This window comes from Procambarus clarkii, chromosome 94 (assembly GCF_040958095.1).
Source record: "Procambarus clarkii isolate CNS0578487 chromosome 94, FALCON_Pclarkii_2.0, whole genome shotgun sequence".
Lineage (NCBI taxonomy): Eukaryota > Metazoa > Arthropoda > Malacostraca > Decapoda > Cambaridae > Procambarus > Procambarus clarkii.
Genome location: NC_091243.1, coordinates 2,411,847 through 2,437,541, shown reverse-complemented (window position 1 = coordinate 2,437,541; position 25,695 = coordinate 2,411,847). Strand labels below are relative to the sequence as shown.

Below are 25,695 nucleotides of genomic sequence, written 5' to 3'. Positions count from 1 at the left end.
TTTTAATAATTTTAGCATCATCAGCAAACTTTGAGAGGAATGATTCTATACCTTCTGGAAGATCATTCACGTATTTCAGAAACAAGATAGGGCCGTGTACAGAGCCCTGTAAGACTCCGCTGATGACATCGCGTTAGTTTGATGTTGCAATCCTCACATTAACTCTGATTCCTGTTGTTTAGGTACTCCCTTTTCTATTGGAGAACCATGTCACTTATTTCAGCTTGTTTCCTTAACTTATGCAACAATTTATTATGCAGCACTGTACTCACCTGCTTTCTGACAGTCCAAGAAAATGCAGTCTGCCCATCCTTTTCTTTCTTGCCTAGTACTTGTTGCTTGGTCATTGAATTCTAATAAACCTGTGAGACACGACTTGCCTTCCCTGAACACATGCTCGTGGTGTTACAACGTTGTTTCTCCCAAATGTGCTACCACCTATTTTCTCATGATCTTCTCCATCACCTTGCATGGTAGACAAGTTAAGGACTCAGGCCTGTAGTTTAGGGCCTCGTGCCTATTCCCTTTTTTGTATACTGGGTCAATGTTAGCTGTCTTCCAACACTCTGGTAGGTTTCAACCACCTTAGTCACATCTAGATCAAGCATATACCTCCAAACCTCATCTCTATTAATGCATTATCTTCCAAGGCTGCTTAGTTTATCGCCACCCCAGTTAGTTCAGGGACTTCTTCTTGTTCTATTGTGAAGACCTCCTGGAACATCTTGTTGAGTTCTTCACAAACCTTTTTTCATTCTCTGTGTACCCATACTCTCCCTTTTTCAGTTTCATCATCTGCTCTTTCACGGTTTTCCTCCTGATGTGGCTGTATAACAGTTTTGGTTGGGTCTTGGCTTTGTTTACTATGTCATTTTCAAACTGCCTCTCTGCTTCTCTCATCACACCCATTTCTGGCCCTATGGTATCTCTCTCTGCTCTCTGGTGTCTTGTTTTTCTGTAGTTTCTCCTTGCCCTTGTGCTTAGCTGCCTTGCTTCCTTACATGACTGATTGAAGCACTGATTCCCTTTGGATTTTCGGTGTTTTCTTTCTGAGCCGGGATAAACCTGTTCTCCGCCTCCTGACACTGGACGATGAAGTACATCATGCCTTGCACAGACTTTTCCCCGAGCTCTTTCTTCCAAGGTATTACTATTAAGATTTTCTCATCTCATCATGGCTTCCTTTTCGGTATTCAAGCCTTTTACTTTTCGGTCCCATTCCTTAGATGGGGTTATTCCTGCTTCCATCAGATACTCAAACGCTAGGACACTGTGGAAACTCATTCCTATTGGGGTTCGGATTTGACTGTGGGGCCCTTGACATGTTGGCATAGAAAGTTTCTTGTTGCAACAGCTAATAATTTAGCTCTTCATGTTTCTGTCCCTCCATGCGGTTCTCTTTTTTCCCAGTCTAATTTTTCATGCTTGAAGTGACCCATGATCAACAGTTTATCTTTCTTCCTAAAGACAATTGCAGCTGCTCTCTCTATTATGTTAATGGTTGCCATGTTGTTCCTGTTATATTCCTGTCTGGATGTTTGTCATATAATGGCAGTTATATGTTACTACAGCCATTATTCTTGTCATTATCTTAGTGCCTGCTAAGTAGTCTCTAATCATCAAGGTTTGAGATGTTGATCTCATCGAATCTCCATGACTTCCTTATCAGCGGAACCACTCCTCCTCCTCCTCCTCCTCTTCTCTTCCCTCCCTCTCTTTCCTAACTATATAGTAGTCTTATATAAAGACTGTTGTAGTCTCTTGTTGAATCACTTGTGATATAAAATATTATTGATATGCATATGTATTTGTGTATATCTATTAATATATATGTAATGTGTATGTAATATTAACAATTCTCATAGACTGTGGGTTGGTTGGTGTTGTCGTCGTTGATCCTTCTCTACGGACAACCCAACCCACAACTCGGTAGAGTGCTTACACTTCACTAGGAGATCACCCTTGGCGCTTCTGGCTCTTGGAGAGGGGCTCAACGTCACACGTTTAGGGGATGCGGCTCCAACACTTAGCCTCGTTGTCACGTGCACACACCCACTCGAGCCGCTGTGACTCCCCACTCTCTCCTTATGAGATATGATCTCCTCAATCCCCTATAACTTACTAGTATTACCTTCTACCCTGTCCACAGCAGTGGTTATTGGTTCTTTCTCTCTCTCTCTCCTTCTTTACTACCTCCTGGGAAGCCTCACTAGGACAAGGGCAAACACCAGCAAATTGTGACACATTTACTGGACAAAGCACATACACGATACATACACACATATAATAATAATGAATCCTATACTCTATAATATCACAATCAGGTTGCACTCCAACACCATCAGAACTCTATTATCAGCTTATCCAGTGGTATCCTATCTCCTGGTTCACCACCTGATACTATCAACCTCCTCAAGTTGATCAAGCCTACATACACTGTTGCACCATCAGCAAGCTAACATACACATATAGAAAATCAGCATTTGAATGCAATAACATATACCAGTACAGATGTTCATTGATACTTCAGTATAAAAAACTCCTTGACATAAGAATGCAAACAGTCACTCACCTCTCACTGCGTCTTGCACGCTACTGACAACCAAACACTATCAACTCCCTATAAGTAATCCACCAGAACTTCCCCTTCCACCTCTGGAAGTTCACAACCCTAATATCCTTAGGTTCTTCCGGGCTTCACTACCAGGATCCTCTGCAGCTCCTCCCGGCTGCTATCATGAAGTTTCCTTGTGCAACTACGGTGCTTCACCCTTCTGTTAGGTTCTTCCACAGCTCTCTTGGCTGCTACACCACCTCTACAGAAGCACGTGACACTCCTCTTCACTGCTGCTTCTCCTCACAGCTCGAGGTCCTCTGCTCCACTACCTTGGAGTCTCATCAGCTACATCATCTGCTGGCTTCGAAGTTCTCAGCAACTTCTTCCCCAAAGACAAACCTGCAACCCATCGACACTCCAATAAAATGTTCCCCTTTAACACATAAACAAAAATAACCACACAATATGCTTGCCTCAAACCTCTATCTGTCCTCTACATACAGTGAGAGTGGACTCCCCCGTTTTGGGCGGGTCCATACTCCACCTCGCCTGGCGGCGGTCCTCACTCGCTGGGAGGGTCTTCCTCCATCCGGAGCCAGGCTCCCTCAGTCGTCCGCCAGCGCTCAGAGGGGGCGGACGTCGCTCCGTGTTCCTCCCTCTCCACTCTCTTATTTCAGGCTTTCTGCCTTATTAAAACATGTCTAACCTATAAATAAACATTGCTACTGTCGCTGGGCACACGACCAACTACAAGTGATCACTATGAACTGGCGTATATCGTGCTTACCACAGATTAATTGGTCGAGGGCGCTTTCCCTCTGACGGCGTCTGGTCAGGGCGCTCCACACGGCCCACAATAATGCCTCCGGGCGGCTTAATATTCACTAATTATCGTCCACGACTTGAGACCACACGTCCCCAGCTCGATTCCACAGCTGGCACGTCTGCACACTTCTCTTCTCTTAGAGATATATCACTAGGGGTTCCCTTCTGACGGGAGCTCAACGGAGCGCGGCTTCCCCCTGCGATGTCTGGCACTCAAGTGAGGTCAAGGTCCTCCAGAAGCGAGCCTCACGCCTCCAGCAAAATGTCCACATCTCCTAGCCCGTCATTTATCTATTTTCTTCTGCATTGCCCATAATCTCAAACTGTTACACATATCCAACCAGCCATTTTTCATATGGGTTATCACCTCAATACTTGCTAGACCTTCTAGTTAGGTCAGGCTTGCTGAATAACTCTCAAGAAGGGAGACTCGTTTCTCCTGCAGGCTGAGATCATAACACTCCCCTCCCCTTATTTTTGAGAGTTATTCCAGTGGCAAAGCTCGGGATAATACATCCGCCACCACACTGTCTCGTTCTTCACCCCATATACTCTCTTAGGAGTCTACAATTAGTTCGTTGCACCTTGCAACATCCGGCTCACAACTCTCCAGGAACATGTTCTTCTCACAAATGATCTGACCTCTCTGGCACCTCTTGGCTTGGCTGTCCTCCTTGGACGCCTGCACTCCATCGGTCCACTCTACTTATTGTTTCCACCCTCCGTTTCCTCGTCTTCCTCTCTTCACGTCCAGAGTCAGACGTCTACTGTCTGTACCTCCTCTGTCGTCTTCACACTTCCATCTACTGCCGTTATACTTCCGCCTCCTGTCATCATACTTCACTTCCTCGTCTTCACCGACGATCCTCCCTTGCGTCTCCGCATTTATCCAAGATCTCATCCTGTCTGACTTCCATCGAGTCCTCGGCTTTCTTCTATCCCTCCATGCTTGCATCGTCATCCTCTTCCCACACTTCTCACCTCTATACCACTCCATTTCTTCTCCTTCAACTCTTCTTCGTTCCCTAAAAGTTTCTTCGAGCACTGCACTACATCCAACAGCACTCGACCATACATGTCGCTTTGCCTCTCCCAAAGTGCTCGTAAGCATCTCTCCACACATACTGTCTCTTCTCCTTTCATTTTCTCGGCTACTACTCTTCTTCACTATCTTTTCTTCACGTTTTCTGTGGAACGTATCAACTCCTGACACCTCAAACAACTTAACTCCACTATCCCTATGCTTCTGTGCTCGTGGACAACGTGACGCTCTACTCCCGTCCTCAGTATGTCCACATCTTTCCTCATTCCTACTCAGCACAGTTGCATTCACCTTCCGACTCTTAATTTCAGCAGTCTGGGCTCTACTCAGGTCCGCTCTCTTCACATGATTCTTCTTCGGCTGGGTCATCCTCACTTTCGACCTCACCGAGACTTCATTCTCCTGGGCTGGACCTTCATCAAACAGCCATGCTATATCTACGTCGATATCTTCCACCGGCTGAATCGACACTGTCTCATCTTCTTCAGCGTCTTCCTCGTCGGCCACTTCTGCCTTCGTCACTACCGAGACAGGGTTTTTAATGGCTTGGCGGTCTCCTGACTCATCTCCTCGGATGTCAGTCAGGTTCACACTCTCAGGTGTCCCACCCGTGCCGTGGCCTTCTGGGCACTCCTCTGGCACAGTCTCTGCTACGACTCTCGGCAACACCTTTGTCCCGCACAAGTCATTCCCCAGGATCACTTGGACTCCTGGAATAGGTATGTCGGGGCACACTCCCAACATCACCTCTGCCGACACATATTCCGACCTTAGCTAGACAGTACAAACGGGCATGTCACTTTCCGACAATAACCCATATACTCTCATCTTACTCCTGCCAGCTAACCGTCGATCATTCCCAATCAGGCTTCTCGTAATCAAGCTCTGATTAGCTCCGGTATCTCTCAAGATACCAACTTCTACCTCAGGTTGGCCTCTTATACTGATCCAACCTTTGCTCATGAACGGTCTATACCTCTCGTTCACTAAGTTCGTCTTCTGTGGTTTGTCTCGGAACACATTGGCATATTTACTTCGGGGGTCACACATGGCCAGGGTCACAACTCTCTTGCCCTGCCGACAGTCTCGCATCACGTGACCCAATCCGTTACATTGGTAACATCTCATCTGTGAAAAGTCTCTTCTATATGTACCAGAGTAGCTCTGACTCTGTCTACTCGTATTGGAGTTCCTCGGGCCAGACGTACTACTCGCACTCTGTGGAGCTTTACTGGACCCTTGATTTCCTGGATAACGATCAGTTTCTCGTTTTGCTCCTCCATCCTCACTTTCAGACGAAGTGCGCGACCTACTCTTCTGAGTTTTAGGGTACTTACTTTTATCTGCCCATTTATCAAAATTTTTCTCACCCCAGACTCTTCTGGGTCTCTCATAATTTCTTCCTCCCCAGACTCCATTGGATCTGCCATTGCTGCGTCTCGCCTCGCTTCTCACTCTGTTCTCCCTCAAGCTATTGTATGCTTCAGTAATCATATCCGCCCTATCTGCGGCATCTTTCACCTCCTTTATCCCTGCTTCTTGGATCTTGAACTTTGTTTCGGGATGCATCATCTCCAAGAACTTCTCCATGACCATCAGTTGCTTCAAGTCAGCGTAAGATCCAACTCCAGCAGCCTCAATCCACTTCTGGAATCGTCTTTCCAGATCTCTTGCTGTCTCAGCAAACGTACACGCTCCAACTTTGATCATTTCTCTGAAGCGCTTCCTATAAGCCTCTGGGGTTAACTGAAACGAGCGCAATATGCTGCTCTTTACTGTAGCGTAATCCTGGCACTCTTCCAGTGACAATTGGGTGTATGCCTCCCTGGCTGCACCGGTCAATCTTAACTGGACCAGCTGGGCCCATTCCTCCTGTGGCCACTCCTTGATACTGGCTACTTTCTCAAAATGCTCGAAGAAGCTCTCTGCCTCTTCGGGCACAAACAAGGGAATGTCCTTCTCCCTGACCCTAACATCTGGTGGGTGTGATACCTGGGTGGTGCTCTCTGGCAACCCATGTTCAATCCTTTGTTCAGCCAAGGTTCTATTCGCTTCTATCTGCATTTGTTTTGTTCTCTCTTTTTCTTTTTCGACCTGGGCTTTTTCTTTTTCTTGTTCCAACTCCAGTTCCCTTACTCTGGTTTTCTCTTTTTCTTTCTCCACCTCTAGTCTTGCTTTCTCTTTTTCTTTCTCCTGTTCCAACTCCAGTTCTCTTACTCTGGTTTTCTCTTTTTCTACTTCCAACCTGGTTTTCTCTTTTTCCTTCTCGGCTTCATTTTTCATCTGGAGTTCTAATTTCATCTTTTCCAGCTGGAACTGTCTCTCCTTGTCCTCACGCTGCATCTGGAGCTCTAACTGGAATCTCTCCAAGCTCCTATTCCGGCTACTCCTGCTACTGCGGCTACTCTTGCTGCTCCTACTCGATCCCTGGGATCTCACGTCATCCTGCCCATCATCCTCCTTTCTACTTTCAGCTCCTTCCTGGGCTCCTTGTTCTGCCGCTTCACTTCTGGCTCTCAACTGCCTCAGGATCTCATCCTTCATCCCAGCTACTTTAGATGCTTTCAACCTGATGCCACATTTTTCTGCTATTTGTTTCAATTGATCCCTCGTACAACCTTCTAAATCCTCAGGCTTGCCTGACTCCACAAACGCTTGCACCTTATCCATCTTTGTCCTGTGAGTCTTCCCAAGAGAGAGAATATACACCTGCGTTCACACAGTTTATCTATTTCAGCAAGGGTGTACAAATCCACTCTTGGACAGGGTGTGGGTGTGTCAGTTCACTCTCCCGGACAGGCCCCCAATTTCTTATAGACTGTGGGTTGGTTGGTGTTGTCGTCGTTGATCCTTCTCTATGGACAACCCAACCCACAACTCGGCAGAGTGCTTATACTAGGAGATCACCCTTGGCGCTTCTGGCTCTTGGAGAGGGGCTCAACGTCACACGTTTAGGGGATGCGGCTCCAACACTTAGCCTCGTTGTCACGTGCACACACCCACTCGAGCCGCTGTGACTCCCCACTCTCTCCTTATGAGATATGATCTCCTCAATCCCCTATAACTTACTAGTATTACCTTCTACCCTGTCCACAGCAGTGGTTATTGGTTCTTTCTCTCTCTCTCTCCTTCTTTACTACCTCCTGGGAAGCCTCACTAGGACAAGGGCAAACACCAGCAAATTGTGACACATTTACTGGACAAAGCACATACACGATACATACACACATATAATAATAATGAATCCTATACTCTATAATATCACAATCAGGTTGCACTCCAACACCATCAGAACTCTATTATCAGCTTATCCAGTGGTATCCTATCTCCTGGTTCACCACCTGATACTATCAACCTCCTCAAGTTGATCAAGCCTACATACACTGTTGCACCATCAGCAAGCTAACATACACATATAGAAAATCAGCATTTGAATGCAATAACATATACCAGTACAGATGTTCATTGATACTTCAGTATAAAAAACTCCTTGACATAAGAATGCAAACAGTCACTCACCTCTCACTGCGTCTTGCACGCTACTGACAACCAAACACTATCAACTCCCTATAAGTAATCCACCAGAACTTCCCCTTCCACCTCTGGAAGTTCACAACCCTAATATCCTTAGGTTCTTCCGGGCTTCACTACCAGGATCCTCTGCAGCTCCTCCCGGCTGCTATCATGAAGTTTCCTTGTGCAACTACGGTGCTTCACCCTTCTGTTAGGTTCTTCCACAGCTCTCTTGGCTGCTACACCACCTCTACAGAAGCACGTGACACTCCTCTTCACTGCTGCTTCTCCTCACAGCTCGAGGTCCTCTGCTCCACTACCTTGGAGTCTCATCAGCTACATCATCTGCTGGCTTCGAAGTTCTCAGCAACTTCTTCCCCAAAGACAAACCTGCAACCCATCGACACTCCAATAAAATGTTCCCCTTTAACACATAAACAAAAATAACCATACAATATGCTTGCCTCAAACCTCTATCTGTCCTCTACATACAGTGAGAGTGGACTCCCCCGTTTTGGGCGGGTCCATACTCCACCTCGCCTGGCGGCGGTCCTCACTCGCTGGGAGGGTCTTCCTCCATCCGGAGCCAGGCTCCCTCAGTCGTCCGCCAGCGCTCAGAGGGGGCGGACGTCGCTCCGTGTTCCTCCCTCTCCACTCTCTTATTTCAGGCTTTCTGCCTTATTAAAACATGTCTAACCTATAAATAAACATTGCTACTGTCGCTGGGCACACGACCAACTACAAGTGATCACTATGAACTGGCGTATATCGTGCTTACCACAGATTAATTGGTCGAGGGCGCTTTCCCTCTGACGGCGTCTGGTCAGGGCGCTCCACACGGCCCACAATAATGCCTCCGGGCGGCTTAATATTCACTAATTATCGTCCACGACTTGAGACCACACGTCCCCAGCTCGATTCCACAGCTGGCACGTCTGCACACTTCTCTTCTCTTAGAGATATATCACTAGGGGTTCCCTTCTGACGGGAGCTCAACGGAGCGCGGCTTCCCCCCTGCGATGTCTGGCACTCAAGTGAGGTCAAGGTCCTCCAGAAGCGAGCCTCACGCCTCCAGCAAAATGTCCACATCTCCTAGCCCGTCATTTATCTATTTTCTTCTGCATTGCCCATAATCTCAAACTGTTACACATATCCAACCAGCCATTTTTCATATGGGTTATCACCTCAATACTTGCTAGACCTTCTAGTTAGGTCAGGCTTGCTGAATAACTCTCAAGAAGGGAGACTCGTTTCTCCTGCAGGCTGAGATCATAACACAATTGTGTAACACAAGATTGTAAGCTTCATAAGATTGTTACTTGCTTAACTAAAAAACTTTGGGGTTCAGTTCCTGAGCCGATTATGTGCCTCTGTAACCTTTTCCACCACCACCCACGGGAGGCATGATAAAGAAGTGAAATGAAGAGTACCCAGCCTGTGAGAGCACATGTGGAACAACGGAGCAGACAACTTTGCGACGAGAACTGCACAGATCTACTATAGAGAAGTGAGAGGAGAACCGACTGTGGCAGGTTGAAAAGTCTTAATATTTTCAGTTAACAACAAAGGAGCGTCGGAACATTGGAGGAAGGTAAACATATGTGATTGATAGACCTGTTAAAGAAAAACTACTTTAGCTCAAAAGTAGAAGGAAAAGTATTTAACTAGACGAGAGAGCAGTAGATTCCGGCACTTTTAAGAATATCCGTGTGAAGAGGACATGCGAGAGACGAAACCAGAGTCTCTCGCGACTGGTGACATGAAACTAGAGACTGATGAGATGTTAACATGTGAGTCCAGCAGGAGTCAGTACCTTGGTCTATTTTGTCCCCTGATGTATGTTAAATCTCTCAGATGGGGCAGAATCCCTATTCTCTAAATTTTTACTGACTCAAAAATAGTGATGATATCGTGGATAGACTATAGGAATGATCCAACATGAGCCAGCAGGTGGCTTCAAGACTCACCATGAGCCAGCAGGTGGCTACAAGACTCAACATGAGCCAGCAGGTGGCTACAAGACTCAACATGAGCCAGCAGGTGGCTACAAGACTCAACATGAGCCAGCAGGTGGCTTCAAGACTCACCATGAGCCAGCAGGTGGCTTCAAGACTCACCATGAGCCAGCAGGTGGCTTCAAGACTCACCATGAGCCAGCAGGTGGCTTCAAGACTCACCATGAGCCAGCAGGTGGCTACAAGACTCAACATGAGCCAGCAGGTGACTACAAGACTCACCATGAGCCAGCAGGTGGCTACAAGACTCACCATGAGCCAGCAGGTGGCTACAAGACTCACCATGAGCCAGCAGGTGGCTACAAGACTCACCATGAGCCAGCAGGTGGCTTCAAGACTCAACATGAGCCTGCAGGTGGCTACAAGACTCACCATGAGCCAGCAGGTGGCTACAAGACTCACCATGAGCCAGCAGGTGGCTTCAAGACTCAACATGAGCCTGCAGGTGGCTACAAGACTCACCATGAGCCAGCAGGTGGCTACAAGACTCAGGCAAGTGCATGATAATGTTTTCCAGGAAAAGAAACAAAGACTGGACTTTAGATAACAAACTAGAGACAAAATCCTTGTGTAGTCAGACGGAAAAAGATCACAAAGTATATATCTAAGCGAACTTCTCTGAGAAAGATCAGACACCCACATATATTACACGACACATGACCAACTGGTTATCTTTAAAAACACATTTAGAAATTTTAATAATTATACTTTTTTTCATAGTTTTTTTCCTGTAATGAAATTATACCAAGTAATTTTTGATGTGTGCTTTAGGAAGGAATGTAGGCAGTTGATCGTTCGTGTTGAAGATATGTATTACATAACTTCAGATAATTACACATACCTCCATACCTTGGGGGTATGTGTAATTATCGTAGGAACTGTTTATAAATAGTAATGTAAACTTAAGGACCACGATATTTGAAATGCGAATCATACCGTATACGTAAATTAACAAGCGCCTAGAACTAGGATGAAGATAACAAATAAATATTATAGATTATGTAAAACCTATAGAAAAATAATGTTTTGATATACATTTAAGTCCATGCAAATAATTGTGTTGCAAGGTACCATGAACGAGTGACTATGAGGTGCTTTATGAAGACTCACGAGAGACATTAAGAGTGAGGCTGGTGGTGACGACGACGCCCAGACCGTTCTCAGCGGCACAAGTGAAGACTCTGCCGTTGTCCCTCGGCACCGCCTCCACCACCAGCTCCGACCTGCAGGACACACGGAACCACTGCATCATTATTTGTCTGGGAGTGGTAGGTTGTTGAGAGAGAGAGAGAGAGAGAGAGAGAGAGAGAGAGAGAGAGAGAGAGAGAGAGAGAGAGAGAGAGAGAGAGAGAGAGAGAGAGAGAGAGAGGGGGGGGAGAGAGAGAGAGAGAGGGGGAGAGAGAGAGAGAGAGAGAGAGAGAGAGAGAGAGAGAGAGAGAGAGAGAGAGAGAGAGATAGAGAGAGAGAGAGAGAGAGAGAGAGAGAGAGGGAGGGAGGGAGGGAGGGAGGGAGGGAGGGAGGGGGAGGGAGGGAGGGAGGGAGGGAGGGAGAGAGGGGGAGAGAGAGAGAGAGAGAGAGAGAGAGAGAGGGAGGGAGGGAGGGAGGGAGGGGGAGGGAGGGAGGGAGGGAGAGAGGGGGAGAGAGAGAGAGAGAGAGAGAGAGAGGGAGGGGGAGGGAGGGAGGGAGGGAGAGAGGGGGAGAGAGAGAGAGAGAGAGAGAGAGAGAGAGAGAGAGAGAGAGAGAGAGAGAGAGAGAGAGAGAGAGAGAGAGAGAGAGAGAGAGAGAGGGAGGGAGGGAGGGAGGGAGGGAGGGGGAGGGAGGGAGGGAGGGAGAGAGGGGGAGAGAGAGAGAGAGAGAGAGAGAGAGAGAGGGAGGGAGGGAGGGAGGGAGGGAGGGAGGGGGAGGGAGGGAGGGAGGGAGAGAGGGGGAGAGAGAGAGAGAGAGAGAGAGAGAGAGAGAGAGAGAGAGAGAGAGAGAGAGAGAGAGAGAGAGAGGGAGGGAGGGAGGGAGGGAGGGGGAGGGAGGGAGGGGGAGAGAGAGAGAGAGAGAGAGAGAGAGAGAGAGAGAGAGAGAGAGAGAGAGAGAGAGAGAGAGAGAGAGAGAGAGAGAGAGAGAGAGAGAGAGAGAGAGAGAGAGAGAGAGAGAGAGGGAGGGGGGGGAGGGAGGGAGGGGAGAGAGAGAGAGAGAGAGAGAGAGAGAGAGAGAGAGAGAGAGAGAGAGAGAGAGAGAGAGAGAGAGAGAGAGAGAGAGAGAGAGAGAGAGAGAGAGAGACCGTCTTGACAGCAATGGTTGCAAAACCTTATATGAAGCACAAGTTCGCTCTCAAGCACCTAGATCACCTGCCCCCCCATTATTCACCAGACTTTTGGACAAAGTGGAGAGAGAGACAAGAAGGCTCATCTCTAGTCTTGATCAAGTCTGGTGGGAACGGTCTGAACATCAAAGCCTGCAACACCGTCATGACGTTGTTGGTCTAAGTGTTATGTACTAGGGCAACATTCTCAAAGTTCCGCACCTGGCCCAACACCGTGGACTACCAGTAGTTGCCACCCATACTACAAGACTCTCAACCTCCAACAGTCATACTGGATGTGCCTTTCTCAAGAACATCATTCCATTAGCGATCATTCACTCCTTGGCTGACTCTAATCTGAAACTTGTTTGCCCAACAGGTTGATACACGGGATATCAGGTCAACAGCATGCATCGTGGGAATGTGTAAATAATTTGGTAAATTTGTTCGATAAATATGTGGATGACCAAACAATGTGGGATTTTGTGGATAATTTAATTATTAAATTGTTATTTCTAGTAAACTGTATAAAACAAATTAATTTACACACAGATCCAACAGTGGGGGAGTTTTTATTAATTAGTCGAATCCTGATAGTGCAGTATATATTATTTAACTAGCTGTACCCGGCCACGCGTTGCTGTGGCTCAGCAACGCGTGTGCGTTGCTGAGCCACAGCAACCTTCTCCTGTCTCCCAGTCCTCCCCACCATTCCCTTCTCGTCCCATAGTCCTCCCAACCATTCCCCACTCCCCGGTCCCCTCGACCTCCCCACCATCCCCCACTCCAGAATCCCCTCTTCTTCCTAACCATTCCCCCACCCCACCGTTCCCTCGTCCTCCCATCCATTCCCCCCTACCCCGTCACCTCGTCCCCTCCACCACGCCCCACTCCCCTTTTCCCTTGACTTCCCCACCATTCTCCATTCCCTTGTCCCCTCATCCCCACCGTCCCCAATTCCTCGTCCCTTCGTCTTCCCCAACATTATCCCCACCCCTGTCCCCTCGTCCTCCCCACCATTCCCCACTCCTTCGTCTGATACATTCCCAAATGATCTGATGTTCCCATCCGTGAATTGGGAACATCAAATGATCTGATGTTCCTATCACTGAAATATAAGAAAAACAGTTAAAAACAAAATAAAAACCATGAAAAAAATAAACTATTCTCACACAGTGAACGGTCTGGTAAACAACACAGCTCAATTCCAACACAATGTCACACAAAATAATTAATCTAAAATGAAAATAATTCGAAATCTATGAGAATTCAATTTATCAATGAAATCGGAAATATAGAAATGGAATTGTAACATATTTAGTATAGCGTGTGTTGCTCTTACGTGATACAGATGTTGCTGTTTCTTAAGAAAATAATTTTGTTCCTGTCACAGGTGTGGCATCTATACTTATACTTACAGAATTAACAGCATTGTAAACAACACAGATTATTTCCAACACAGTGTCACGAAATAATTAAATCAACTATGAAAATAAATCGAAATACATGAAAAATCAATATTATCAAATTTTCTACTGAATTCATCCGAATATTAGAGGAAAAGTTATGACAATAAATTATTTATAATATAAATTTTGTAATGATAAGATAAAGAATAAGACTCCTTAAGCCATAGGAACTGTGGGTGGTCGTCTGGGAGACGCAACCTCATGACAATTATACTTTTAATTAGAGAGACTGACAGGCAGACAGAGGCAGAGGCAGAGGCAGAGACAGACCGAGACGAGGCCAAGGACAGGGATAGACCATAGATAGAGGGATGGATAGATTGATGGATGGATAGGTGGATGAGTGAATGAATAGATAGATGGAAATATAGATGGACAGATGAGTAGATGAATAGTCGTATAGATAGATGAAGAGTTATATTGATTGACAGATGGATAGATAGGAGGATAGAAAGAGGAGTAGGTGGAAGGATAGCCAGATGGATAGACAGATAGATAGGCAGATATGTGGATAGAAAAATGTATAGTTGAATGGATAGATGGACAGATGGATGGAAAAATGGATAGTTAGCCCCTCCCTCTCTCACTGTGGGGTGACATGGTCTGGGAATGAGGTTCTTGTGCCCGTGTTCGGATAGGATGGGGTGGTACCCTCTCCCCCAGGAGAACTGACAGCTGAATGGACAGCGCTTCGGATTCATAGTCCTGAGGAGTTTCTTTCACCCTGGTGCATCTGTTCACCTAGCAGTAAACAGGTACCTGGGAGTTAGCCAGCTGCCAAGGCTAGCGAGCTTCCTGGGGGGGGGGGGAAGGTGTAACAAAAAGAAGACCTGGTTGAGGACCGGGCCGCGGGGACGCTAAGCCCCGAAATCATCTCAAGATAACCTCACCCCAGCTGTGACAGTGCACAAGGGATATACACCGGTAAGCTTACTGTTGTCAGAGCGTAGATTTTGCAAGCTGACTTAATGTTTAATTTACTTAATTTGCTTAATTTTTGACTTAAAGTACCGCGACGATTGAAGTCAGACAAGTGCACAGAGCGAGTGCATCAGGTCGTGGTTTGTTAACGCAAGACGCAGCTATGTCGAGTTGGGTATCGGTGGATTGCTCATGGCAACGGAAAGCTATTGATATCACGAGGGCAACGGAATGCAATTGATATCAACTAGTTAACTCCAGGGAATCAACATCCAAAATCAGAGTCAGAGGAACTTTTTAAGTTGTGCGTTCAGAAAATGGTGAGCAGGCAGTAACCACTAGCCTCTGCCGTGGCATAGTTATGACGTCACAGCCTCTCGCTACCCGGAAAAACTGCTCTCATTGGACTAGGCCTCAATGCCCAAATGCCCGAATTTTTTAATTTATATATCAAGAGTAGGAGCATAGAAGGAACCGCAAGTGGCCCCGCAGAGCTTGCCAGCACCATTCTGATGAAGTTGTCTGTAACACTGTAACACTCAGACGTCAGTTGTCTACGCTGCCGGCCACAGCTAAAGTCCTCGCCGAAAGCAACGTTGAGTTATATCTCGTCATCTGTCTAATTTCATCAAGCGCGAATAGCTGTAAAATCCGGTTCGCGATATTTGTTAATTAACTTTGGTACGAGATATTTAACACGAGAGACATATATTGTACACAAGGTAACCACCTGGCCAGAAGCTAGAGGGCATGCTAGTGTTATCGGTGATCATCGTGAGCATCCTTGACCAAATCGTTACCAGAACGGTAATTCCTTATTGTACCAAGAGTCCCTTTGATTGCCTGTAGATTCTCAGAGAGAAATAACTTTAATTTTAACGGAATTGGGACTTACAGAAAATTGCCGCTAAGATACCCCATCCTACCAGTGAGCACCCTGCCACCCTATGCGTTCAGGGTCACTCTGCCTCCCTGTGTGTTCACGCTCACCCTGCCTCCCTGTGTGTTCACGCTCACCCTGCCTCCCTGTGTGTTCACGCTCACCCTGCCTCCCTGTGTGTTCACGCTCACCCTGCCTCCCTGTGTGTTCACGCTCACCCTGCCACCCTGTGTGTTCACGCTCACCCTGCCACCCTGTGTGTTCACGCTCACCCTGCCACCCTGTGTGTTCACGCTCACCCTGCCACCCTGTGTGTTCACGCTCACCCTGCCTCCCTGTGTGTTCACGCTCACCCTGCCACCCTGTGTGTTCACGCTCACCCTGCCACCCTGTGTGTTCACGCTCACCCTGCCTCCCTGTGTGTTCACGCTCACCCTGCCTCCCTGTGTGTTCACGCTCACCCTGCCTCCCTGTGTGTTCACGCTCACCCTGCCTTCCTGTGTGTTCACGCTCACCCTGCCACCCTGTGTGTTCACGCTCACCCTGCCTTCCTGTGTGTTCACGCTCACCCTGCCTACTTGTGTGTTCACCCTCACCCTAGTAGTGTAATGGGAGACATAGACCGTCCCAAACCCGAGGAGAACCTCCGGAATCGAACTCGGTCTACGTCAAAAATGGGTGGGGAGTCCGTAGAGTGGGACGGGGCCTGTCGCGGGGACGTTTTAGGTCGTGGGGGTACAAGGAGGTTGTATGGATAAGAGGATGAGGATAAGTATGGGACAGGTATACATCAACAAAGGTAGTGAGAGGGTGAGAGGGGGTGGGCACACATGAGGCAGGGCGGGTTACGTGTCCCAGGGATGGGTTACGTCCCCCCGGGACGTTGAGGGTCGCTGAGGGTAAAAGGGGGAAGTAGTGGTACGTGTAGAGGTCGAAGAGTTAAGTGCATATATAGATTAATAGTTGATAATAATAATAATAAACATAGTATGTAGGGAAGGAGCTTGGCTATGTTGGGTGGGGAGAGGTCTCCCCCACACACGTGAGATCCCCAGGTCTTGGAGAGTGATAAGGTAAACGATTTTGGCAACAAGGCGTGAAGTGGTTGGTTTGGCACACGGCAGTCGGTGAGGGAAGCCACACGGAAGTCCTGTTGACCGGCACCGTCACTGGGGGGGGGGGGGGTGTTTAAAAATAAGGACTGTGATTGTTGAGTGATTTTTTTTATTTTATTATTTTCTACAACAGACATGGCCACACATTTACAATGCTAACCCTCATATATACATTTTCTTCTGTCCTCCATGGACAGGGTTAGAGATGTGTTAAGGATATAGTTCAAGGGTTTATTGAACAATCAACCACAGAAGGTGATTCGGTGCTTTTAAAATGATAAGCTAACCTACATAAGTAAATACATAGATACACAGACTTACGTATGCCCTACATAAAATGTTCGATGTGTCTTTTACATAGTATCAGTATTGTGCATTTACAGAGGTGAAATGTAATTCTGATTAGCTTCCATATATATACTTTATACACATACATATACATACACACACACATACGTTCATATACAGGTCCCCAGGTCCAGATTCATGGAATTCAATATTTATAAAGAATTGCAAAGTGCCGGTAGCACAGGCACTCAGTATAGTGTGGAGGAAGAGCTTGGACACGGGGGAGATACCAGATGCACTTAAAGTAGCAGACATAGCCCCCTCTACACAAGGGAGGGAGCAAAGCATTGGCAAAGAATTTTAGACCAGTTGCACTAACGTCCCACATAATAAAAGTATTTGAGAGAGTGATTAGGAGTCAGGTCACCAATTTAATGGAGACCAATGACCTTCACAACCCAGGCCAACATGGATTTCGAGAGGGAAGATCGTGCCTCTCACAGCTACTTGAGCACTACGACAAAGTCACTGAGGCATTAGAAGAAAAACAGAATGCTGATGTGATATACACGGACTTCGCAAAGGCTTTCGATAAATGTGACCATGGCGTGATGAGCACACAAAATGAGGTCAATGGGAATAACCGGTAAAGTAGGACGCTGGATACTCAGTTTTCTGTCAAACAGGACTCAGCGAGTAACGGTCAACCATATAAAATCTAGTCCGAGCGCAGTTAAAAGCTCTGTACTTCAGGATACAGTCCTTGCACCGCTGCTTTTCCTTATTCTCATATCAAATATAGACAAAAATACAAGCCACAGCTTCATTTCATCCTTTGCAGATGACACAAAAATCAGTATGAAAATTACCTCGGCTGAAGACATTGAAAAACTTCAAGCTGATATTAATAAAGTTTTCAACTGGGCATCAGAAAATAACATGATGTTTAACAGTGATAAATTCCAGGTACTCAGGTACGGTAAAAACAAGGACCTTAAACATAATACAGAGTACAAAACATAATCAAATGTACCCATAGTAGAAAAACAGCATGTAAAGAATTTGGGAATAATGATGTCTGACGACCTAACGTTTAGGGAGCATAACCAAGCAAATATTGCGACAGCCAGAAAAATGATAGGATGGATTACGAAAACTTTCAAATCCAGGGATCCCTTCACAATGGTTGAACTCTTCAAGTCACTTGTGTTGTCCCGTCTTGAGTACTGCTCAGTACTCACTTTCCCCTTCAGAGAAGGAGTGATTGCTGAAATAGAGGGAATACAGAGAACATATACGCCACGCATAGACGCGATAAAGCACCTAAATTATTAGGATCGTCTCAAAGCCCTCCAAATGTACTCACTAGAAAGAAGACGAGAGAGATATAAAATAATATACACCTGAAAGATACTGGAGGGCCAAGTACCAAATCTACACAGTAAAATAACAACGTACTGGAGTGAACGATATGGAAGAAAATGCAGAATAGAACCAGTGAAGAGCAGAGGTGCCATAGGCACAATCAGAGAACACTGTATAAACATCAGAGGTCCACGGTTGTTCAACACCCTCCCAGCGAGCATAAGAAATATTGCCGGAACAACCGTGAACATCTTCAAGAGGAAACTAGATTTATTCCTCCAAGGAGTGCCGGACAAACCGGGCTGTGGTGGGTATGTGGGCCTGCGGGCCGCTCCAAGCAACAGCTTAGTGGACCAAACTCTCACAAGTCAAGCCTGACCTCGGGCCGGGCTTGGGGAGTAGAAGAACTCCCAGAACCCCATCAACCAGGTATCAACGAGGTATACATATATACATACATATATACACACATACACATGCATTCACATACATTTGTCTCTTTACTCTGACAGGGTGAGATAGCTGATAGAGAAACTAGTGTGCAATTAAGCACTTAATCACTGAAGGTGATTAAGGTGCTTTTACCAGTTCAGGTCATATAGTTACATCACATACATACATTGTATAATTGATACATTACATGGACAATCTTGGGTACAAGTCCAATATATCATCAAGACTTCCAGTACTCATATAGTAAATACACAGTTCAGCATACCTTAGCCCAGGAGGGCGAAAGTCAGTCAGTATGGGACATTCTACAATATAATGTTCAAGAGAGTGCATGTTTTCTCTTTCACAAAGTTGACACATTGTGTACTCGACATTTGGGTTTTGAGAAAGCTGCCAGATACGTCTATATCCCAGGCGTATTCTGGCCACAATAACATCACATTGCCGGGTTCTTGTTCTATTAGTCCCATATGTGAATGTCTCCTCACGATATCTATCATAATATTTAATGCTACAACTTTCAGGTCTTTGTGAATTTGTTAGGTTGGTGAGATCTTCATTAGATATTTGTTTAAGTGTTCTCTTTGTCACTGCTAATGAAACACCCATATCAGTTTCTACCACTGGTTTCCTGCAGGCTGTCTTAGCAAGCATATCAACAGTGTAATGCCTTGAGATGCCAACATGTGATGGTATTCATAGGAATTTAATTTCAAATATGTTTTCTTGAGCAGCTAAAACATTCATTCGAATATCACTGACTATTTTCTGGGTGTCACTATTATGTGCGTTCAATGCCAGGAGTGCACTCTGCGAGTCACAGTATATAAGTCCACTGCCTTTGTCTTTTAAAAATTCAGTGGCGAGGTATATGCCTGCAAGTTCGGTTTGAGTTGTACTTGCCCAGTCATTGACGCGCTTCATTGCCATATGTACGAGAGAAGATTTTTCAAATATATTACATGCGCAACCGGTACATCGTCCACCTTCTTCTACAGAGCCGTCGGTATAGCACTGATACACATCATTACCCATACTCTGAGTACTCTCAGTGTTGCGTTGAGTGATGTGTGTGGGCGTATTACGAAAAACGTTGTATCTCACCAATAACACCGCCGGTGAGCTGAGTCGTAACAGGCGAGGGCAGAGTTGTATCTCACAGCAGGAGTCCTGCAAGTGTCATTAGTTCATGTTGTACAGAGACCCTCAAGTAATGCGTGTTCGCAGTGATTCATCTCAACCAGTTGTGAGTCGTGAACGATGGGCGCTTCATTTTGTAAACACACTGAGGGAGCACCATTCCCATCCTCCCCGCCCCCTCCAACCTCTCCTCTATGGAGTACCGCATAGGCACCACATGGTCTGTGATAAACCACATAGCCATGAAGTGTGCCGCCACCACCACCACCACATAGCACACGGTGTGCGAGAACAAGCGTTTGGGTCGGGCTACCTGATTGAATCACACTCCGGATGCCGCCCCTTCTACCTTAATCGTTTTAAAGTCATCAGAGGGGTCTAGGGGGAGCACATAGCTCATACCATCGCATAGGCCATGAGGCGCATAGGGACCACATGGTACGAGAGCATGCAGGTGTGGTGTGACCACTTCGACGGGCGGCGAGGCAGTGGAGCAACCCGTTCTCGCAAATTTAATAAGTCAATATTAACTTATTAAATATGTGCATAGGTGACATACTTAACATAATAGATACCCTTAAAAAGATTCATAGAAAACACCGACCTTACCTAACCTTGTTAGTATCTTAAGATAAGCATCTTATTGCTTCGTAATTACAATTATTACCTAACCTATAATAGGTATAGGTTAAGTAATAATTGTAATTACGAAGCAATAAGGTGCTTATCTTAAGATACTAACAAGGTTAGGTAAGGTCGGTGTTTTCTATGAATCTTTTTAAGGGTATCTATTATGTTTAGTATATCACCTATGCACGTAGTTAAGAAGTCAATATTGACTTTACGAATTTGCGAGAACGGGTTGCGACACATAAGTGGTGTGACCGTATTATGAAACCATTAGCCGGCGCCACCCCCCTCCCCCCTTGCACTCTCCCACCACCACCTTCCACTTATCCACTTAAGGTGCACGCATTTGTAACTTTGTAGAATAAGGAAAGGTGTGCACCCTCATCCTGTTTATACCCGCATTTCTCAGTATACAGAACAACAATAAGTAGTTAAAGGTGTAAAGTCTTTATATATAATATTTTATTCTTTATTAAACACTTAAGAGTATCGTCCGTCGTAAGCTAGTCGCCGCATCGTCCTCATCGTATATCAGTCTTCAATTTCTTATAACAAATCAAATCAAGTAAATAGAATCACTCAGTAAACTCAGTCAAAGTCAGTAAGTAAGCGTTTACTGAATGAGGAAAACATTTTACATCTTGAAAGGTGTCTACCAGTCTTCAATGTTTTTCTTTCTATTAAATGAAACCAGTGGCAGCATCATTCACTAAACTCAGTCAAAGTCAGGATGTAAGCGTTTACTGAATGAGAGAAAAATTTTTTATATCTTAAAAGGTGTCTATCAGTCTTCAATTTTTTTCTTTCCATCAACTCAAATCAGTTGTAGCATCACTTAGTAAATTCAGTCAAACTCAGTAAGTAAACGTTTACTGAATGAGGGAATTTTTTGTTTACATCTTAATAGGTGTCTACCAGTCTTCAATTTTTTTTCTTTCTATCAAATCAAATAAGTGCCAGCATCAGTCAGTAAACTCAGTCAAAGTCAGTAAGTAAGTGTTTACTGAATAAGGGGAAACATTTTTACATCTTAAAAGGTGTCTACCAGTCTTAAATTTTTTCCCACTTGATGAAATAGCTCCTACCATCACTCAGTAGCTCAGTAAAAGTAGTCAGACAGTCAGTCAGGCAAACAGCAATTATTACAGTGGACTAAAGACTCTAATATGCTATGGGGTGAGGACAACTTTTAGTTTAAATTTCTCAGACCGACTTGATGAAATAGCTTCTACCATCGCTCAGTAACTCAGTAAAGGCAGACAGTCAGTCAGTCAAACAGCAACAGTGGACTGAAAACTAATATGCTATGGGGATTGGACAACTTTTTAGTTAAAATTTCTCAGAGCGACTTGATGAAATAGGTTCTACCATCACTCAGTAACTCAGTAAAGGCAGTCAGTCAGTCAGTCAGGCAAACAGCAACAGTGGACTGAAGACTCTAATATGCTATCCCATCTTAAATTAAATTAAATTCTACTATCATCAACCCTGCATTGAGTGGCTCAGCCATTCAGTTTACAACTCAGTAAGTGCTTACTGAACATAGAAATCACTTCATGTGAGTTCATTTTTAGTTTAAAGTTTTTCCATCGTAAAATAAAATACTACTATCATCAAACTTGTATTGGGTGGCTCAGGCATTCAGTTTACAACTCAGTAAGTGTTTACTGAACATGGAAATCGTTTCATGTGTGGTCATTTAATTTAGTTTAAAGTTTCCCCATCTTAAAATATTACTATCATCCCCATGTATTGGGTGTCTCAGACATTCAGTTAACAACTCAGTAGGTGTTTACTGAACGTGGGAATCACTTCATGTGTGCTCATTTTAGTTTAGTTTAAAGTTTTTCCATCTTAAATTAAATACTACTATCATCAACCATGTATTGGGTGGCTCAGGCATTCAGTTAACAACTCAGTAAGGGTTTACTGAACGTGAAAATCGCTTCATGTGAGATCATATTTAGTTTATTTTAAGGTTTCCATCATAAAATAAAATGCTACTAATATCATAACATATAGCCAATTCTTGTTAGCATACTACCGACTTGGGGTCGGATACACTAAACGAGGTTAATCCATCAAGAACCCTGTTACTGGTCCTAAATGGCTGTAACACACCGCATTGCGTGGCCAAGTTCAGCTAGTAAAAAATAAACTATACTCATGAAATAAACAGTATAGTAAACAACACAGCTCAATTCCAACGCAATTCACACAAAATAATTAAATCAAAATGAAAATAAATCGAAATCAATGAAAATTCAATTTACCAATGAAATTGGAAACATTGAAATGGAATCGTAACATATTTAGTATGGGGTGTGCTGCTCCTACATGCAACAGATGGCGCTGTTTCTCAAAAAAAAAACTTGTTTTTACCTGTCACAGGTGTGACATCTATACTTATACTTACAAAATGAACGGTATAGTAAACAACACAGCTCAATTCCATCACAATGTCACACAAAATAATTCAATAAAAAATAAAATAAATCAAAATCTATGTAAATAAAATTTATCAATGCAATCGGAAACATTGAAACAGAATTTGTGACATATTTAGTACAGCGTACATGTTGCTATTATGTGCAACAGATGGCGCTGTCTTTCAAAAACGCATGTTTTTACCTGTCACAAGGGTGGCATCTATATAGTGGGTATATAAAAAAACGCGCCTATTTGAATGCAACGTTGTGACAAAATTTCAAAGCCATCGGTGAAGAACTTTCGGAGATTACAACGTGTGTTGCTCATATGTCCAACAGATGGGGCTGTCTTTCAAAAATAGCATGTTTTTCCTGTCACAGGTGAGGGATGTATAGAGTAGATATATAAAAAGTCGAGCCTATTCGAATGCAACGTTGTGTCAAAATTTCAAAGCAGTCGGTAACGAGGTTTTGAATATTTCCCTCACATGAAAATCAATTGAAGAACACAGTTTTTCAGAACAAGCATGTTTATGTTTACCGTCACAGACCTGACATCTATAGAGCATGTATATAAAAACCTGCTTGGATGTGAATGGAACGTTGTGTGAAAATTTCAACGGAATCGGTGAAGAACTTTTGGAGATTAGCGGTTATAGACTCACGAGCATATCCATTACTATTTATGTAGATAATATAAAGCTTTTTGATGTAATCTGCATGAAAACGAGGGCCATACCAAACATCGACTTCCACACATGGTTCATTAGAGGGAGATTCCTTAGCAACCCTCCACTCTTCTGACACACTTGCAAAACAGACAGCAACACTGTTATTTACCTGCCTTGTGAAGAGTGCACATGCAAACACTGTCACACACCTGCCTTGTGACGTAGAAAACTACAACACTGTCATCCACTTACCTTGTGACAGTTCCATCAAACAGTCCTGGAGAGTGGCGGGTTGAAGCGCCCTGCAGCTTTGTGCCCTTCTTCTTGTTCTCGAGTGACGCCACCGGCACCAGTTTCTTATGAGGTGAAACCTTAAGGTGATTGTTCTCGTGCAGTATCTCTTCCTGCTGCAATATCTCGTGCACAGCAGCCTCCGGGAACGTCATCATCTCGTGTGGCTCAAACCCCAGGAGTCTGGTATTTGGAGGACCCACCTCCTGGAGTTTGGTCTCGTCGGACGTAGCCCCCAGGAGCTTGGTGTGGCGAGGTACCGTTGCCTGGAGCAAGGGCAGGTAAGAGTACCAGGTAACGGAGGCTGGGGGGCTGCTGGATGACGTTTCACAGATGAGTATGGCCGTGTGACCGGCGTCCACAGTGGTGGGCCGCACCCACACCCTCACCTCACTCACTGGAACTGTGGGGACAGGAGACTCACAGTTAGTGTGGAGCCCTAACACTCATCATACTCACGCCAGCATCCACACATACACTACCCATCTTGGGGAATAAACTCTTCACCATGGGGTATACGTTACCCACCATGGGGCATTGTCTCCATCATGGGGCATACACTCTCCATCATGGGGCAAACACTTTAACATGGGGTATACACACTCCGTCATGGGGCATACACTCTCCATCATGGGGCAAACACTTTAACATGGGGTATACACTCTACATCATGGGGCATACACTCTACATCATGGGGCATACACTTTATCATGGGGTATACACACTCCATCATGGGACATACACTCTCCATCATGGGGCAAACACTTTAACATGGGGCATACATTCTCCATCATGGGGCAAACACTCTCCATCATGGGGCATACACGCTCCATCATGGGCATACACTCTCCATCATAGGGCATACACTCTCCATCATGGGGCATACACTCTCCATCATAGGGCATACACTCTCCATCATGGGCATACACTCTCCATCATGGGCATACACTCTCCATCATAGGGCATACACTCTCCATCATGGGGCATACACTCTCCATCATGCACATGCACTCTCCATCATGGGGCATACACTCTCCATCATGGGGCATACACTCTCCATCATGGGCATACACTCTCCATCATGGGCATACACTCTCCATCATGGAGCATACACTCCCCACCATGGGCATACACTCTCCATCATGGGCATACACTCTCCACCATGGGAATAAACTCTCCATCAAGGGCATACACTCTCCATCATGGGCATACACTCTCCACCGTAAGGCATACACTCTCCACCATGGGCATTCATTCTCCACCATGGGCATTCACTCTCCATCATGGGGCATACACTCTCCATTATGGGACATACACTCTCCACCATGGGCATACACTCTCTGTCATGGGACATACACTCTCCACCATGGGGCATACACTCTCCACCATGGGGCATACACTCTCCACCATGGGGCATACTCTATCCATCATGGGGCATACACTCTCCACCATGGGACATACTCTATCCATCATGGGGCATACACTCTCCACCATGGGGCATACTCTATCCATCATGGGGCATACACTCTCCATTATGGGGCATACACACTCCATCACGGGGCACACAATCTCCATCATGTAGCATACACTACATTATTGGGGCATACACCATACTTCATCATACAGACACACTCCATCATGCAAACACACTCCAGAATACAGACACACTCCATCATACAGACACACTCCATCATACAGACACACTATCATACAGACACACTTCATCATACAGACACACTTCATCATACAGACACACTCCATCAAACATACACACTCCAGCATACAGACACACTCCAGC

At 45.3% G+C, this 25,695-nt stretch overlaps 1 protein-coding gene across 1 annotated transcript in view; it reads right to left on the bottom strand.

Annotated features, from left to right (window-relative positions):
* The window catches only part of LOC138359961 (uncharacterized), a 31,765-nt gene extending 6,963 nt beyond the window's left edge, over window positions 1–24,802 (bottom strand). Inside the window, exons 1-3 of the mRNA XM_069319837.1 lie at window positions 24,640–24,802; window positions 23,859–24,300; window positions 11,063–11,175 (exon numbers count right to left, since the gene is read on the bottom strand). Of these exons, the coding sequence (XP_069175938.1) occupies window positions 11,063–11,175; window positions 23,859–24,300; window positions 24,640–24,802 (718 nt within the window). The remainder of the gene's footprint in view (window positions 1–11,062; window positions 11,176–23,858; window positions 24,301–24,639) is intronic.
* Window positions 24,803–25,695: the final 893 nt, after the last annotated feature.